Raw genomic sequence first — 17,808 nt, forward strand, 5'->3', positions numbered from 1 at the left:
AAATCACGGCTCCCTTACTCTAGTCTCGCATGGCCGTGGGGTCCTCGGATCGCCCTGGGTGGGGGGTTCCGGGTAGCGGACACAGGCCTCCGCCCCCCTGACCTGCGTGACCTGGGCTGTCCCGGGAACCCGGCCCGTGCCTGTGAGATGCTGACCGTGCTGTGTTTCTCTCCGACTTATCTCCCCTGCCCCCGGGTTCGGATGCTTTCAGGACCGGGCTCTTCACCCCGGACTTGGCATTCGAGGCCATTGTGAAAAAGCAGGTCGTCAAGCTGAAAGAGCCCTGTCTGAAATGTGTCGACCTGGTTATCCAGGAGCTAATCAATACAGTTAGGCAGTGTACCAGTAAGGTATTGGACCGTTGGCAGGGTGACTCCTGGCCTTGTGGAAACGGGGCTATGGGTGCTTGGTATCAGGCTCCCAGTGCTGCTCAGCCTTTGCCCCACTGGTCTCCCCCGCCCCCCACCCCCTTACCAGATTGCCTCGGTTTCCAAGAATGTGACCTCTTCCCAGAGGCTGGGGCGGGAGTGTTTCGGCCTGGGTGCAGCCCTGGGGGTCCAGGCCTCCAGTCTCCACAGACTGGTGGGCAGGGCTCCCTGGGACCCTGATACCAAGCTTAGCATGTGTCTGATGGGGGTTCCGTTGGGCTGTTGCTTTGCTGTCTTCTGGGGAGCAGAGAGGGACCTTGAGTCACCTGCTGGAGGCCAGGCTCCCTGAACCTCCCTGCCCCTCACTCCTTGACAAATGCCTGGTGGGTGCCCTCAGGCTTTCCCGGAGCCAGGCAAGAAAGGCCCGAACACCACCCATGTAAGGAGCGCCCAGGCTTGGGCTTGGTCCCTGCTGGCTTCTGCCAGCTTCCCCACCCCTCCCCAGGAGCGGGGCTGTTCCCCCAGGCCCCCAGTCCTCAGATCCCCTAGGTCACCTGCACTTGTGTGCCGGTGTTCACGGGCTGCTGCCCCCACTCAAGCAGGACACATCGGCGCCGCCGCCAGCCTGGTTCCCTGGGCCGCACGCTTTGGCCAAACAGCTGAAGCGCTTCCTGGTGGGTGATTTGTGCTTGCACGTCCACCATGGCCGAGGAGCTCTGGGTCGGCCTTCCACGGCAGGAGTTTCTGCTTGATCCTTCTGTTCTCAGTCTGGAAAAGCCCACATTTGCTTCCTAAGCTTCTTCGATTGAAACAGGGAGGGGAAAGACACCCCAGTGGTTCAGAGATGTTCACACATACAAAAATTCAAGGCCTCTGCACCCTCTTAGTTGTTCGGATGTTGGCTCTGACCCGTAGCACTTTTATATAATCAAACCCTGCCCACCCCTCGGACCCAGGACGCCTCCTGATCCGAAGCAGCTTCCGGGGCAAATGCGGGCACAGGCTCCTCCGTGCATGTCACTAACCAGCTGACTCTTGTTTCTTCTCTCTCTGTCTCCCGTCCTGCGTGTGTGGCCTGCACTGCCCCCGGGTGTCTTTCTACCTCGTCCTGCCCTCCGCATGACCCAGGACGGGGCTCTTCACCCCCGACATGGCCTTTGAAGCCATTGTGAAAAAACAGATTGTAAAACTCAAAGAGCCGAGTTTGAAGTGTGTTGACCTCGTGGTCTCAGAACTGGCCACGGTCATTAAAAAGTGTGCCGAGAAGGTAACAGAAGGTTTCGTTTTTCTCACATACGCATCTGTTCCCCATCTTCCCCTTCCCATCGTTGAGCGTTCACCCACGCAGCTAGGTAACTGCCTTGGCAGGACACCCCTTCCAAGGGCCAGCGGCCGCTTGGCAACATCTCGGCTTTTCCTTGACTGACCCAGGGGGGTGGTCCAAGCACACGTGGGATCCACCTTTGCAGTTTGGGCCTCCCCTGCGGCTGGAAGGCCTTCGGTGTTTCCAGATGCGCTTACTCACCTGCAGCAGGGATCAGAGTCCAGGCTCAACACTGGACTGCTTTGAGAAAGGGGGTTTTCAAACCAACACTGAGGCAATAAAACACCTTGCCAGTGTACTGATCTGCATGTTCTTATATCACTGGCATTTAAGAAAGTTTCAGAATTCCTTGGTGGTGCAGTGGTTAGGACTGTAATTCTGTTGCAGGGGACTCGAGTTTGATTCCTGATTGGGAAACTAAAATCCCACAAGCTATGTGGTGTGACCAAAAAAAAAAAAAGTTTTTCCCCTGACTCATGGACTTTGCCCAAACTGTGAAAGGTGGGCTTCTGTGCATTGGTTTGGTTGCCATTGCACAGGCCAGGGCAGTGGGGGTGTCGGAGGACTGGATCCCTAAGGCAAGGTGCTTGGGCATGGTGTTCTGCCAAGGGAGTGCCTCTGAGGTAGATGGCCCAGATGCTGCCCCTCGCCCTGGTGACCAAGCGGCTTTGATTACACTGTGTCCTCACTCTTACCCAGCACTTCGAGGCAGTTGGATGGCTGTCTCTTGCTTTCTCTGCCACTTGCCACCTCAGAATCGCATTCTCTGAAAAGCATCTCTGCTTGTGCGTGGGCATCCACTCGGGCTCTCTGGCCCACCGTCCCCCCACCGCCCCTTCTTGTCTCATAGCTGCAGCCGCTGTGAGATAGGAGCAGGGTGGGGTCTCGGTGGGTCCACCCCATGTCAGCCCCCCAACCATGTTCTCCATTTGGCTCACATTGTGTGCCCCCCGCGAGGACCCCGCCAACGTCACCACTCTGCTTTCCCCCAGCTCAGCTCCTACCCCCGATTGCGAGAGGAAACAGAACGAATCGTCACCACTTATATCCGGGAACGGGAGGGGAGGACCAAGGACCAGGTACTGGCTCTTGTTTGATACATTTGTAATTTATGTGCAGCAGATCTTGGTGGTACAGTTACCTGAGTTTTGACAAATGCACACAGCAAGGTGGTCTGTCCGGTGACTCAGTGGTGAAGAACTCACCTGGCAATGCAGGAGACATGGGTTTGATCCCTGAGTTGGGAAGATCCGCTGGAGAAGGAAATGGCAACCCACTGGAGTATTCTTGTCTGAGAAATCCCATGGGCAGAGGAGCCTGGCGGACTACAGTCCATGGGGTCACACAGAGTCAGACACAACTGATCGACTGAACAGCAACATACAGCAAGGTCACCCCCACTTCACTCCACACGCAGAATGGATCTGTCACCGCCCCCTGAGTTCCCATCACTGAGCCGCTTGGTCGGTCCCTCCCCAGCCCTCAGGCCCTGGTGACCACCAGGCTGCTGGTTGCCTTTTCCATGGCGTCATGTGAACAGACTCCTGCTGTCGTAGCCTCTTGATTCTGTCTCCCCTCACTCGGCACCACGCTCTCGAGATTCATCCCTGATGTTTGTAGTGTTGCCAGAGTGTCTCCTTGGACAGCTGAGTGGTGTTTCATGGCAGGGGTGGACCACAGCCTGCTTGTCAGCAGTAACCCAGCGGAACACCTTTGGGTGTTTTATCTGTTTTCACATTGTCTTGAGAAGACCATGCAAGCACACCTGAAGGTAGAGAGTAGGACATCCCCACGCAACCACAGTCCCAGTCTTACCTGTCACCTGCTCGGCCCGGGGCTGCCAGTCTGCCTTCATGTGGCCCAGCGTCTGATCTGGGTCATTTCCCCCACCCGCCACCTCTTCCCAGTCTGCTGTTATCTCTTTCTTTCTCTACTCTCTCTCTCTTTTTTTAGATTTGCCGCATTTTAAAAAATTGAAGTGTTGTTGATTTACAACATTGTGCCAATCTCTGCTGTAGAGCGGACTGACTCAGTTATACATACATATACACTATTTGGCTCAGAGGGTTAAGAACCTGCCTGCAGCGCAGGAGACTTGGAGCCCATCCCCGAGTCGGGAAGATCCCCTGAAGTAGGGAGTGGTGACCCAGTATTACTGTCTGAAGAATCCCATGGACACAGGAGCCTGGCAGGGGCTACAGTCCATGGGGTCACAAAGAGTCAGACACAACTGAGCGTCTAACACTTTTACTTTCCTGCATTCTTTTATGTATGTGTGTTTATTCACACACACACACATATATATTCTTTTCCATGATGGTTTATCCCAGGAGTTTGGCAGCTGTTTGTTTATTCAAACTGGAACTGAAATAAACCCACCTATTGTATCTGGTTGTGGGAGCACCTTATTGAGAACAGTCCTTCTCCCCTTGACATTGGTAGAGGAGAGACTGGCTCATTTGTCCCCCAAATCTGCGTGCCTGGCCCGCGTTATCCCTGAGGGTTCAGGGGCACAGTGAAGTGATAGAAAGGGCCGGGATGTTTGAGAGCTGGTGCCTTGTCTGAGATGATGTCCCAGCTGGCTGGTGTGTGTCTGTGTGTTTCATGTTAATGTCCTTACCTGACCAAATTACTATTGCTGTTTGTTTTTAATTTTAAAGAAGTGGAGTTGATTTACAGTGTTGTGGTAATTTCTACCAAGCAGCAAAATGATTCAGTTATACATGTAGGTCGTTTTCCATATTCTTTCTCATGACAGTTTATCACAGGATTTTGACTGTAGTTCTCTCCTTTGCTGTTTTAATGAGGCACTTAAACCAAAGAAGTGAAAGTGTTAGTTGCTCAGTCGTGTCTGATCCTTTGTGACCCCATGGGCTGTAGCCCACCAGGCTCCTCTGTCCGTGGGATTCTCCAGTCTAGAATCCTGGAGTGGGTCGCCATTCCCTTCTTCGGGAGATCTTCCCAACCAGCGCTACTCTAAATGTGACGACATAGTGTGACTTGGTTAAGCCTTTGCCGTGGGGCCTTATTGCCTCGCTCCACGCCTTGGAGGCCGCCCTTATGACCACCACATTGCTCTGTTGGCCCAGTGTGAGGCCGTGGGGTCTGGAAGCATCCACGCCCCATTTTCCATCCCAGTAGTCCCCAGGCTACGGGAAGGGGTGGGTGCCCTGCCTGGAAATGGTGCAGTTCCAGCTCCCCCTGCTGGTGGGTGTGGTAATTGCTCTGACAGCAGCCCCTCTCTGGCTTGGCTCTGTACTCACAGCAACCCCCCACCACCTTTCCCCCCAGATTCTTCTTCTGATTGACATCGAGCAGTCCTACATCAACACCAACCACGAAGACTTCATTGGATTTGCCAAGTATGTATTTTTCAAGACAGCAGCTGGTGGGGCGGACCATTGTCCCCCGTCAGAGTCAGGCCCTGAGAGAGGCAGTTGAATGGGATTCCCACAGTGGGCCGAGGCCCGAGGGTCTCTCTGTCAGGAGTCCCTGGGTGAATCGAGGGGCCATTGGAGAACATCTGGACACTTTCCTAGGCTAACAGCAACGTCCAGTCTTGTCCCCAGTGCACCTCTGGTGGAACACCCCCATGGTTAGTTTAAGGAGGAAAGGACAGCCCTGTGACCAGACCCTTCAGGAAAGGGCAAGACTGACCAGTGTTCAGTGCTTCCCTTGCTGCAGGACTTCTCAGAGCCTTTGATCACTCGCACGAAGCTTTCCCAGACTCCCCCATGCTCGCTGGGCCCCTTTCCTTAGCATCTCAGGGGCTCAGGGCTCCAGAGGCCGCCCTTCAGGAAATGCTGCCAGGTTTGCATGGCTTCTGTCCACACGCTGTAGATTGAGAACCAGAACCTTCCAGGGCACCCAGACAAGGGCCCAGAGCAGGGAGCTCTGATTTCTGCAGAATGGAAGACTAAATGCTGGTGGCCTCTGGGCCCTTGCCTCAGCAAGCTGGAGTGTCACACAGGTCGTTCTGATGGCTCACAACGGTCTTCTTTCCAGAGCCTGGTAGAATAACAGGTGGCTGGTATCCAGCCTCCTTCTATTTGTTTAGCAAATACTGCTGGTGTACTTTCTCTATGCCAGGCCCTGTGCTACAGCAGGGAACAAGCACAGACCCAGGTCCCCACCCTCAAAGGAAGGTCCCATGCCAGGGATAGACGTGCACCCAGGCAGTTAAGATATGGTGTGGTCAGGCCAGGGTGGTGGCTGGGCATGGCCCGTGGGAATCCAGAGGGTAGCCTTGTGGCCTGGCCTTAGAGATACAGGGAGGCTTCTTAGGGAGTCAGGCCCTGCAGAGCCCAGTCTTGGGCTAGCAGGCTGGGTCAGAGGGTCTTCCCGTCCAGGTGTCTGCTGGGTAGGCATTTATCAGTGCACTCAGCTGTTCTCTTGTGGGCACGTGGTCGGTGGTGGGATGAATGAATGAACGAGTGGATGAGTGAACTGGGGGCATTATCAGAAGGTGGTCCCCCAGCCCAGATGAGCTGAGGGTCCCCCGCTGCACTGTCCCTGCTGGGGGAGAACTGGGGGCCCTGGCCGGGGGGCTGCCCCTCAGGTGGGGCTGAAAACGCCAGTCCCCCTCTTCGGGTTGCTGCTCTCACCTTGACGTCTCTGCTTCTCACACTTCATCTGCAGTTCCTTCTCACAATCTCTCGTGTTTTTCCTTTGACCACTTCACTCTTTCCTCTGGATTCCTGGGCCTTCCCACCTCCCCCAGCTGTTACTATACTGAGCAGCTGGTGACCGGGTGGGTATTGCCTGCTGTGTGCCTTTTCCCTGGTGTGTGAACGGGGGCCGACCTGGCTGGGGGTGGGGCCCGGGGTGCCAGGCTCCTCCCGGCCCAGGCCCCAGCCCTGGGTGGGATGTCTCAGGGGCTCCGGGAATAGCCATGGAGCGCTGTGCGGGCCTTTGGACTCGGACAGCGAACAAGCCGGACTTGGGCCTTGCCCTTTCAGAGTCCACACTGTTGAGCCAGTTATCATAGGAGGATGAGATGTGGAAAGGAGGGCAAGTGGAGGGGCTGTGGGAGAGGAGACCATCCCAAAGAAATCATGACAGCCAGGTGATGGGGATGGAGGGAGGCAGAGAGCAGTAAAGATGGGGAAGGATGACTGAGAACGAGGAGCCCAAGGCCTCATTGCCAGGAGAGCCTGCAGGCCAAGGGGAAGACTTTGGACTTGCCCCATGACACTCCTGTGCACACATGCACGCATGCACACACACTGAGGCAGTGGCAAATCTCTGACTGGGTGAAGGCAATTGAGAAAGGCAGCCAAGGGGCCTGCCAAGCATGGGTGAGACCCAGGAATCCCTCAGGAAGTAGCATATCTGGGACCTCAGCAGCACGCAGACCCTGAATGGCTTAGCTTTGTGTCTTCAGACACCACTGATCAACCTTCCTGTGCTTAGAAGTTCTGGGGTGCTTTCTCAATGCCCTCTAAACACTTAAAATAGGGCCCAGAGAAAAAGTCATTGTATCAGTAGTAAATGTATTGAATCATAGTCTGATCTCCTAGGCTGGGTGGCCCTGTGCTAGAGCTTTTCATGACCTGGTGCTGGGTCAGAAATAGGAGGAGAAAGCAGGAAGAAGCCTCAAGTTTGACCCTCAAACATTGAAAGTATTTTGAAGCCAGCATGGCTACCTCCCAGCCACCCGGGAATCCAGCCTCCCATAGCCCCTCTTGGAGGCTCCAGGACCCAGTGACTTTTAGAAATAGCTGGCACTCTCAAGAGTGGCCAAGGTCTGGGCTGAGAAGTCATGGTTTAACTGGCTGCATGTTCTTGTTCATTCCACAAGCCTGCACTCTTTCCTTGGGCAGCCCTTTGTATGCAGGGGGTTTCTTTCTGCCTCTATCTAGAGCTTGTCCCTTGGCCTCCTTTAGGGAGAGAACCCTACCGGGGCCACAGGGGCCTTTTGCCTCTTGTCCCTCTTGCTCCTCATCCCTCTGGGCGTCCTGCTGCGTAAACCCTCTCTGTTTTTTTGATTTCAGCGCCCAGCAGAGGAGCACACAGCTGAATAAGAAGAGAGCCGTCCCCAATCAGGTAGCCTACCCCACTGTGGCCTGCACCTCCTCCCTTGAGGGCGGGAGGGCACTAAAGGACAACCAAGCCCAGCGATGGCGCCTGGCTCAGAGCCTGTCCCGCCAGAACCCCCCACCCCACCCCACCCCACTCCCAGCCTCTCAAGTCCACTTAGGTTTTGATAATTTGGGAAATGGATCTTTGAGTGCAGCTCTGGCAGGGTCTGGGGGCAAACTGCTCACATGCATAAGGCCCTATCTGCCATCCAAGGCCATGGCTAGAACTTGACACCAAGGAGAGAGGCCACCCAGTCCCCCTGGTGTCCACAGGAAAATTGGGTTCCTGTCCCAGCCCCAGAGACTTGGAGGTCATGGGAGAGGGCCAGGAGTGGGCAGGGAAGCTGGCTGTGATCAGCAGTTCTGGAGCACCTGGAGGTGCTTTCAGCCTCATATCTGGGGGAACCCAGAACTGTTTAAGAGATTCTCTACCTTGATGTCATACTCTAACCAGAGGCCTTGTGAAATAAGGACAGCTTTATATATGCCAGTATTAGATGCCTTCCCCCCCTTTTTTCCCCCTGCTTAAGAAAACACATCATCTTTGCAAAAATTTCTGCCAGTGTCCCCTGCCTTCTCCACATCGGGTGGGGGTGGGAGTGTGGGTGCTGCTGTTCATCGCACAAGATGACGGAGCCCCCTGGAAAGAAAGAAGGGATGTAACCACTGCATGATTTTTTTTGCGCTTGCTGTAGGTAATTCATATGTTGTTGCTTTTTCGTTTCGGGAGATGATAATGAATTAAATATTAACACCATGAATATAATTAATAGCATGTAATTTTTTTTTCTTTTGCTGTTTTCTCTCCCCTTGCTCTTCTCTCTCCTCGTTTTTGTGCTTTTCCTGCTTTTTCTCCATCCCCTCACGTCCCTTATGTCTCTTTTCTTCCACCTGCTCTTCTTTGATTTACCCACAACCCTAACTTTGCATTTTCAAAGGGGGAGATCTTGGTAAGTACTCACTTAGTGTGGTAGCAAATGTTAGAGAACCTGGTAGTGGTGGAGATGCTGCCACCCCATAATATTCCGCCCCCCCCCGCCCCCCACCCAAATAACAGAACCACTAAAAATCCAGCTAACCTAAAAAAAAAAAAAAAAAAAAATCCCCTGCCATGGCCACTGCATGCCAGACTTTGTGTTGCCCTGGGCGTGAGCTGACTCACACAGACACTAACCTGCCCACTGCCTGCCTCCAGCACCCACCCCTCCAGCCCATTCTGGACACATTTTCCTCCTTTCCTGTAGGTCAGGGATGGCAGATACTCAGCTAACACCCCAGGCCTTCCTCCCATCACACCTCTGGCCAGGGAAGATTTTGTTCAAGCCCTGCTAGAGAGCCTGTTCTTGCCACTGCCACTGCTTTGTTTCCAGACAATACCCTGCAGAAATGTCCCCCTCCTGCACTCAAGGCAGATATTACTAATCGGTCCGGCACTCTTTCCCTCCTGCCTCTCCCCTCTAATGTGCCCCTGGCAGACATCACTAATCAATCCTGGCCTTTTTTTTTTTTTTTTGCAAAGCATGTGACAGATGTGTCGAACTAGTTAAGGAATTTTTTTCTTTCTCCATGTGATAGCTTTGCACATGACACCCCTCCCGTCCCCATGACAGACATGGCTAATCGGTTGGGGTACTCTCTCTTGGATGCTGCCAATCTCCTCCCACCTCCACAGCAGATATGATAACTGATTAGGCTGTTCCTCTTGCCCCCGTCTCTTTGCTGATAGTAGACATCACTAATTGATCCTAGTATCCTTTCCCCCTGTGCCCAAAGTGCCACCCATGGATTGGTGAGTGGCGTTTGCCATCCCTGTTTTAGGTATCACCTCCTGTCTGTGTGTGGCCCAGCCCTGACCAGCAGTGAGCAGACACTGCTCACATCTGAGAGCTGAGCTCTTTTCAAGGTGCCTGCCCTTTAGGCAGCTCTCCACCCTGGAGATCATGGCTTGGGCCAACAGCCCCCACTGATCCTTCCTTTTCCTGGCTACTCTCCCACCACACTGAGCAGGCCCTACGGCTGCCCCGCTGGTGATCCCAGGGTCTTTCAAGTAGCTGAGCTAACCCTGTACCAGGGTCTGGAAGATCCAGAAAGACCCCAAAGCTTGGCATGGCTGGTGCGGCCACAGGAGGAATGGATCGTCCTTGGACCCTTGGTTCCTGCTTTTCCCATGTGTCACAGCCCCCCCGTCCCAGTCCCCCTTGAACTTGAATGATTTCCTCCCTCCAGACAGACCAGGGCCATGTTTCTCCCCACACCCACACCCTAAGAGGTTTAGTCATTCTTTTCCCACTGGATCCCACACCCCCGGCCATGAAGCCCAGCTCTGCCCTGTGCCTGGCTGTGGCACCTGGATCTCCCAGCCACGATTCTCCTCCCCGCCCAGACCTCTAACCTGGGAGGAGGTGGGCTCCGCTGCCCTGCTTGCCTGCTGCCCATGCCCCCCCAGCAACCTTTCCTCCTGCCCCTAGCATGCCTGCGTCCTAGAGCATGGGAAGCCCGCCTGCCTCTCTGTCTCCCCAGCTGACCCTAGTCCTGCCCCCCTCCTTTTTCTGAGCCCAGTCCCTTCAGCACACATCACTTGGATGAGAAGGCCCGATCGCCCCTTCTTGCTCTAGACTCAGCGCTTATGTCTGCCACCAGCAGCTTGCTCCTCCCCATGGGGTAGAGTTTTTGTCTCTGAGTCCTCTTGGGCTCCTGCATGAGCAGCTCTCAGGGTGGCTTGAGGGCAGAGGGACTTGGGGGTGCAGTGCTTCTCCAGATCCCGAGGCTCTCGGTATGCCATTCCCAACATGGCCACACCCCTTGCCACGTGCCCCGGAGCTGGTCAAGGGCCCCATCTGCCGACTCTGACCTCAGCTGACCGAGGGTGGAGGCAGGCAAGCCAGACCACAGAGGGAGAGGGGCCCATCTGCCCCCTTGGGGACAAGGCTGGGCCTGGGCGTACAGGGGTCTCGCCATGTGAGGGTGTCTCCTCTGGGGAGCACCCAGCAAGCACGGCCTCTGCCCTCATCTCCCCCCCACCTATCAGTCAGTGGGTGAAGTTTAGAAGCACCCACTCTGGGCCTGGGCTAAGACAAGACAGGCCTTACACTCCCCCTGGGGAGAGAGGATTGTCGTGGACAGACCCCCTCGTAACTGGAGCTGGATGTGTTTGCCAGGTGCAGGGGTTCCCTCCTGGGTCCTGTGTGGGATGGCCTTGACTGGAGGCCTGAGTCTGGAGAACTGCGGTCCCACCTTGCCTGGGCCTGAGGGCGTCCCTGGGACTGTTAGTGCTCAGCCAGGGGCCTCCTGGGCAAACCAGGCTGTCTGTCAGCTTGTTGCCAGGAAGGAACCCATGACCTTGTCGGGGCTGACAGTCTCTGCCTGCTCCCTGGCGGCCACAAGCCTCGCAGGTGCTGTCTCGTTATCCTAGGGAGAGAATAGTCTAAATCCTGGGCCTTAGCAAGGGCTTCCAGGTGGCGTCCCACGGGTCACAGCCTAGGCAGGGATATCTCTGCGGCCACCTCTGCCTTCATGGCCCCTGAGGCTCAGAGCTCACTTCCAGGTGGCCCTGTGACAATGTGGTGGGCCTGGGGACAGGGCAGAGTAGACAGGATGAAGGCCCTCTTGAGATCCATCCACTGGGGAGGCGTGGGAGCCCCAGAGACAGCCTCACCCCGCCCTGGGGGGCCCAGTGCTCACTCATCCCAGCCGGCCCCGGCCGCTTGCAGCGCGCCTCCCTGCAGCTTAGCCGTTCGTCGCTGCCTCGGCCTCAGGCCTCCTCGCCCGCCCCCGCTCATGCTTCCCACTGCCACAGGGCCCCCAGTCCAGAGTGGCGGGGGGCTTCAGCCCACAAGTGCCTCCGTGGCCCAGAGAACACGCGAGTGTGCCCCCCCACACACCCCAGGCTAGCCGCCTGCCTTTAGCTGTCAGGTGAGTCCCTCACACAGGCCTGGGTTCTGCCCCCTGCTCAGGTGACAGCTGCAGCCGGAGGGGAGCCCCACAGGGGGTTCTTCCAGCCCAGGACCTGAATGTCCCGGTCAGAGAAAAGTGGGGCCACATGGCTTGAAGCAGAGCGTAGGGCATGGTCCCCGGCAGGTCCCCTGGGCTCACGCCCTCTGGGTGGAGGCATTCCTTCATCGTGGTGTTCTGGAAAGAGCCTGTGGGGAGGAGAGCCCTGGGGCAGGAGCTGGCCTGACCTCCTGGTCAGAGCAGGACCCTGTGCCCGCTGAGTGCCTGGGTGAGCTGGGCAGCGGCATCCAGCCTCTGCCAGTTGGCCCCTAGAAGGAGAGAAAGAACCGTTCCATTGCCCAGCAGTCCCTACAGCTCTCCATCAACGGCTGCCTTCCGGGGGATGCGAGGGGCAGGGCCCAAGGGTGTCCCTAGTACCCATGTCTCACCAAGGCAAGTCTGATTCCTTCAGTGTCACATCTCATCCTACACATGACACAGCCCACCCATAAGCCTGGGGTCCCCCTCCCCTAGGCTCCTTCTAGCTGAGCGTACCTCTTGCCACCTGTGCTAGTTTAATCTAACCGCAAGGGCAGAGGGGTTCCCCAGGGACCCAGCTCCCCAGCAGCCCAGGGCCTGTGAGTCAGTCCACGTCTGTCCATCGAGGGCCCCACCTTGGTTCCAGTGGGTAGCACTTGGGGCAAGGCGGAGTGGAGTTGGGTTGCCTGGCTCTGGGCTGGAGGTTTCTCTGCCGTGGCGGCCTGGTTTTTCTGCCTTGCTGGGGGCAGGGGGCAGGCTGGGCTGGGTGGTGGCTGTGGTCTGCTGCTGAGCCTGGCTGGCCCTCCATCCTCCCCAGGTGATCCGCAGGGGCTGGCTAACCATCAACAACATCAGCCTGATGAAGGGCGGCTCCAAAGAGTACTGGTTCGTGCTGACGGCTGAGTCACTGTCCTGGTACAAGGACGAGGAGGTGAGTGGCTGGCTGGGTGGGGCAGTCAATGGGTGCTGTCCACACCTCCTGCCTCTGGGTGGCGCTCTCTCAACTTACTGTGGATTCGGAAAAGGCGACTTGAGTGCCCCTGTGATTAGGATGGTATCGGCCAGGTCTGGAGGGTGTGCAAAAGGCTCTGTGCCTCCTATCCCAGCCCCTCACAACCCATTGTGGGGTCAGGCCTGAGAGGGGCTGTGCTCCCTGAGAGAAAAAGGGACGTGGGGGAGGGGGAGCTACCCACAGGCTCCAAACTGATCCCACCCTCCAGCAGCACGGCAAGGGGGGCTCTCAGATGGGGCACAGACTGGGGCCAGGGGCTCAGATTCACGACCAGGCCCTTAGCTTCTCTGGGCCTCAGTTTTCCCATCTGTGAAGTGGGGCAGAATGGTCCTTGCATCTGTGAGGTGCTCGATTCCATGTCTGCCTTGAGATTATTCCGCATGGGCTCATCCTTCTCAGAAGGATGAGGGAGGCCCCTGGGAACAGCAGCAGGACTAATAGCACCAGGAGCGGGTCGCACACTGCCTGTGGGCCTGTGGACGGGGCTGTGAGTGAGTGCAGCCCCTGCTGACACAGGCTCCGTGGCCTGGGCCACTGGGTTTTTCTCCTGTCCCTGGAGAGGTGCAGAGGCGCTCCTTGTTATCAAGGTGATGTTAGGTGGCTATCGTTTGGGGTCTGTGACAGAGGCCCCAGCTGGAGGCACTTACAGAGATGGTGTGTTTCTTTTCCACATCCCTGTGAGCCGTGCACCTCTGTGCTGTGAGGCTGCCTGGGGCCCGGGCTCCACCTCACCCGTTGCCACCGTAATACACAGCTCCTCCCTGTGGTCCAAGACGGCTTCCTCATGCCCATCACCATACAGCCCTGAGATCACTCTGCTCACATGCCCGTGAATCTTGTCATACAATTGCTGTTTGTTTAGCTCATGTTGGATGGCACAGCCTCCAAGGTGCCCTTGGAGGAGAGGCCGGGCATCTCTGATGAGCCCTGGAGATGCCCCACCTGGCTCTCCCCTCTTGGGGGTTTTGGGAAGGACCCCCCCCCCGCCCCCAGGCCTGGGCCTCACTGGCAGCTGGTTGACCCCACCCCAACTGGGTGTATTTCCACCCAGGCTCAGAGAGAAGGCAGGTAGAACTTGAGCTCTCCCAGGGCCCGTGGGGGAGCCCTCTCTTGTTCATGAAGCCCTTGCCCCATGCCAGGTTCACTGGCTAGGGGAGCCCACCATGGTCACCCGGGGAAGGCATTCTCTTCCTCCCCTTCCTCCTCAGTCAATACTCACACTCCTTTTGTCAGGTAAGGAAACTGCAGCTCTGAGCAGTGACCGGCCCCGTGTCACAGCGTGGGGAAGGGTCCCTGACCCTCAGCCCCTCAGCCCCACACCTGGACGGTTCCCCACCGCCCAGACCGGAAGCAGTTTGGACAAGAGGCAGGTGTTTGAGAGAGATCATCATCACCCCACTCCCCTTGAGGCCTGAGACTCCTGGAATGTTGCGAAGCCTTGGGAGGCCTGAGTCCCTGAGGGGACCCTGTCTGGGTGGCTGTTTCTACACCCCTGGGGTGGGGGAGATATGATGTCCAGGGAGCCTTCCAGGGTTGCGTTGTGGAGGGAGGGCGGGACCGGGCAGTCCTCAGGGAACCTGCGCGGCCACATCTGCTCCTCAAGATGGCCGGGGTGAAGTGGGGGTGGGGGTCGGCGCGTACACATTCCTTCCCTCTCTTTCCACCCCCGGAGTCTGAAACCTTGTCATCAGCTGTCAGCTGGCTTGCGCCTTTGGGCTTCGGGGGGTCCCCAGGGCAGGAGTGACAGACCTCGGGCAGTTGGAGAGGGGCGTCTGGGCTGAGACCCCAGCCTGGCAGTTTGCCTCAGGGCACCATCACGAGCCCGGTTTTTAACTTCAGGAGGGGCCCTTCATTCCTCCTTCATCTCGGGGTTGAAAGTGGGAGCCCCCGACCCTCCCACGGGGGCCCCAGAGCAGAGGCTAGGGCTGTGTTGGGAGGAGGGTCGTGCGCCCGCCGGCGGTAATGAGAACCAGCAGTCCTGTGAATGAGGCCTGTGTGCGCCCCAGACACAAAGCGGGCTGAGACGGGGCGGGGCGGGCGCAAAGTCCCTTCCGTCTGTCCGTCCCCTGCCCTCTCCCCCTCCCCAAAGTTAGGATCCCCAGCAAGGACCCTGAGAATCCCACCCCACCGGAGTGGCCACTCCCGGGGTCAGGCCACCTTTGTAGAGAAGCCTCAGAGAGAGGCAAGACACCAGGATTACTTTATTTAAAGAATAAACAAGAGATGGTGGTTACAGGAGGGTAGGCACAGGGGACCAATTCCGCCAGAGCCCCTAGCCCCCCAGCCAGTGTCGGGGTGCCCTTGGCCTTTTCCTGGCACCTCTCCCCCCACCCCCGCCCAAGCCCTTCTTTATTCCAGAATCTTCTGTCCAGATCCCCGCCCCTGTGGGGAACAGGGCAGTGGGCGATGACACTCACCTCTGGTGTGCCTCACTGTGGGGGTGGCAGCGAGTTTGGAGGGGGCCCATCCCGATGCGCTGCTCGCCCGAGCCCAGCCTAACCAATGTGCAGACTACTGTACACATTCAGAGCCCCCTGAACAGGTAGTCTGAACACTGGGTTGGCGGGGCCGGCTGTCCATCCATCCCGCGGGCCCCCTGGGCAGCGGCAGGGCCACCGCGCCTCTGGCACCTCCGAGGAAGCCACCCCTCTACCCGCCTGCGACCGTCTGCTCGTCTCTTCTGACGTGGCACGGCTGGGGCCAGCGAGCATCTGGAGAAAGTTGTGGGTTTTCAGGAAATCCTAGGGAGGCGGTGGGGGAGGCGGGGGTGGGGGTGGGGGCCGGGAGGGAGGGTCTGGGACCAGGGCCTCTGCCAGCAGGAGAAGGCCTCTGCCAGCAGGAGAAGGCCTCTGCGGGTGGGGGCGGGGTGCACACGCGCCTCCGTGTCTGTGTGATGTGTGTGTGTGTCGTGTGTGAGTGTGTGTGTGTGCGTGCCCGCAGCATCAGGAAGGCGGCCGCCCTGCTCTGGGCGGAATCACACTATAAACAATTCCAGATGTGGTGTCTTGCTCAGGGCCCAAAAGGACTGTGACTCAGTGACTTGGCCTGGCCGGCCGACTGAAAGCTTCCTGCCTCGTGATGACACGATAGGGTGGGGGCAAGCAGAGGCTCTTCCACAAATATCTGGGCCAGGAACTCGGACCCCACCCATTTGTGAAGCCCCCAGAGCTCTTCCCCGAGAGGTCAGAGGGCCTGCCCACACCCCTTGCGGCATGGATGGGGGGCGCTCACCTCTTTGGCCGCCGGGCTCCTCTTCCTGCCTCTCACTGTGGCTCAGCCTGGAGGAGCACTGCCCTGCTTCCTTCTTGATGGAGCCCCGTGGCCTGACTGACCCTGGAGCATAGAGGGACAGACAGACAGGAAGACAGACGAAAACCCGTGGTGCCTTGTAAGCGCTGACTCCAGGGTGGGCATGTGCTCAGTTTTCAGTGTCCTCCCTCACCCTGGACCAGGAGGCCAAGGCTCCTATCCACCTTTTTAATTTTAGTTATTTGTTAATAATTTTTTTTACTGTGCCATAGGGCATGTGGGATCTTAGTTACCTGACTAGGGATTGAAGCCATGCTCCCTGCATTGGAAGCATGGAGTCTTAACCCCTGGACTGCCAGGGAAGCCCTTCCGACCCACCTTGGACAGCTGAAGAAACTGAGGCAGAGGAGGGACAGTGAGTGGGGCGGGGCCCGGCCCATCTGCTCTCCTAACACCCCAGTCAGGACTGAGCCCCCGCACCAAGCCTGCCCCTTCAGTAGTCCTGAAACTCCAGGCGGCCCTCCACCCACCGGGGAGCCCCCAGCTCCCTTTCCCACCACCACTGTGGCCGCTTGAGTTCGGAAGCAGCCATCATTGTGGGGCTTTGTTCTGATAACCTTCTGGAGTTCAGGGGTAGGACGGCTGTAGTGTGAGGGAGCTGGTCTCTATTCTCCAAGATGTCCAAGAGGTCAAAGGCCAGGAGGGCAGTGGGGAGAACCTGGTTTCTGAAGTCCCATGTGGCCCACTCCACTGCTGTGTGCCCTTGGGCGACCAGCAGCCCTCTCTGATCATGCTGCTTACCAAGCAGGGGCATGTGAGAGGGTTCCATGAGCTGTTGGACACAGCATGTCTCCTCAGCCCTTGAGAGCTGCTGTGAGTTGGGAGTAGGGGGAGAACTGGGGGGACCCCGACACTGTGCTTTGGTTTTCTGATGTAGAAAACCCAGTTAATATGCTGCCACCTCCACCCCCGAACAAAGACTAATAATGATGCATTTGCAGGGGCAAACAGTAGGTACCTAGCTGACATCACTGGGGTTCCGGAGTGTGACTCCCAACCCTGAGACTCACCAGGCCCAGAACTTTGGCCAGGAGAAACGCCCTTTCTGAGCTCTTTGCTCGGTAGCTGGCAGGACTGCCGTGCCTGGCAGTCAGTAGGCACTTTCTGAACAAGGCCAGCCAGGCTTTGGAACTCAGGCCTCAGCTCTAGGGGGCCTCCCTTTCCAGCTCTGCCCAACCCCTGCCCCCACTGCCTGCCCTTCTGTGCCTCAGTCTGTCTCTCTTGAAAATGGGATCATAGTGGTAACTCACTCGCAGGCTTGTTGTGAAACTGTAGGCGAGTTAACAGTTCCGTTCACTTAGTGGTTGGGATCCGGGGAGAGTCAGAACTGGCCAGTTTTCAGCATCCCCTGTGTGTCAGCAGTGAACTAGACAGGAGTCCCCACCCTTGAGGATTCAGTGGTCCCAGTGACCTAGGTCAATAAGCAAGATATGTGGTGTGCTGTGTTTTGTGAGGAGAAGCACCAGGGCGAAAATTAGAGGGAGAGTTTGGGGTGGGGTTGGAGCAGGCCTTGCCCTCTGCACAAAGGTGTCAAGGAGGGAACCATGCAGACGTTGAGGGTGCAGGGCAGCATTCCACGTGCAAAGGCCCTGGGGTAGGAGCCCACTTAAGATGTTCAGAGAGAGTCAGAGGCCAGCATGGCTGGGTCGGGTGAGCGCGGGGGAGATGGGGCAGGTAAGTTCATCTGGGGAGAGCAAGCCACATGAGAGGCGTTGGATGTTGGCCATGGTCCTTGTGGTAGAATCT

At 57.3% G+C, this 17,808-nt stretch overlaps 1 protein-coding gene across 9 annotated transcripts in view; it reads left to right on the top strand.

Moving 5' to 3' along the window:
* The window catches only part of DNM2 (dynamin 2), an 86,588-nt gene that overhangs the window by 57,909 nt on the left and 10,871 nt on the right, over positions 1-17,808 (top strand). For 4 of the 9 annotated variants that reach the window (XM_020902401.2, XM_020902394.2, XM_020902396.2 and 1 more), the window contains 6 exons: positions 1,497-1,635; positions 2,685-2,771; positions 4,984-5,054; positions 7,686-7,737; positions 8,711-8,722; positions 12,559-12,672. In XM_020902401.2, coding sequence (XP_020758060.1) covers positions 1,497-1,635; positions 2,685-2,771; positions 4,984-5,054; positions 7,686-7,737; positions 8,711-8,722; positions 12,559-12,672 — 475 coding nt within the window. Of the gene's footprint in view, positions 1-211; positions 351-1,496; positions 1,636-2,684; positions 2,772-4,983; positions 5,055-7,685; positions 7,738-8,710; positions 8,723-12,558; positions 12,673-17,808 lie in introns of all 9 variants that reach the window. The other 5 variants (XM_020902402.2, XM_020902395.2, XM_020902397.2 and 2 more) reach the window with 3 other exon arrangements.

The sequence above is a fragment of the Odocoileus virginianus genome, chromosome 3 (genome assembly GCF_023699985.2).
Source record: "Odocoileus virginianus isolate 20LAN1187 ecotype Illinois chromosome 3, Ovbor_1.2, whole genome shotgun sequence".
Lineage (NCBI taxonomy): Eukaryota > Metazoa > Chordata > Mammalia > Artiodactyla > Cervidae > Odocoileus > Odocoileus virginianus.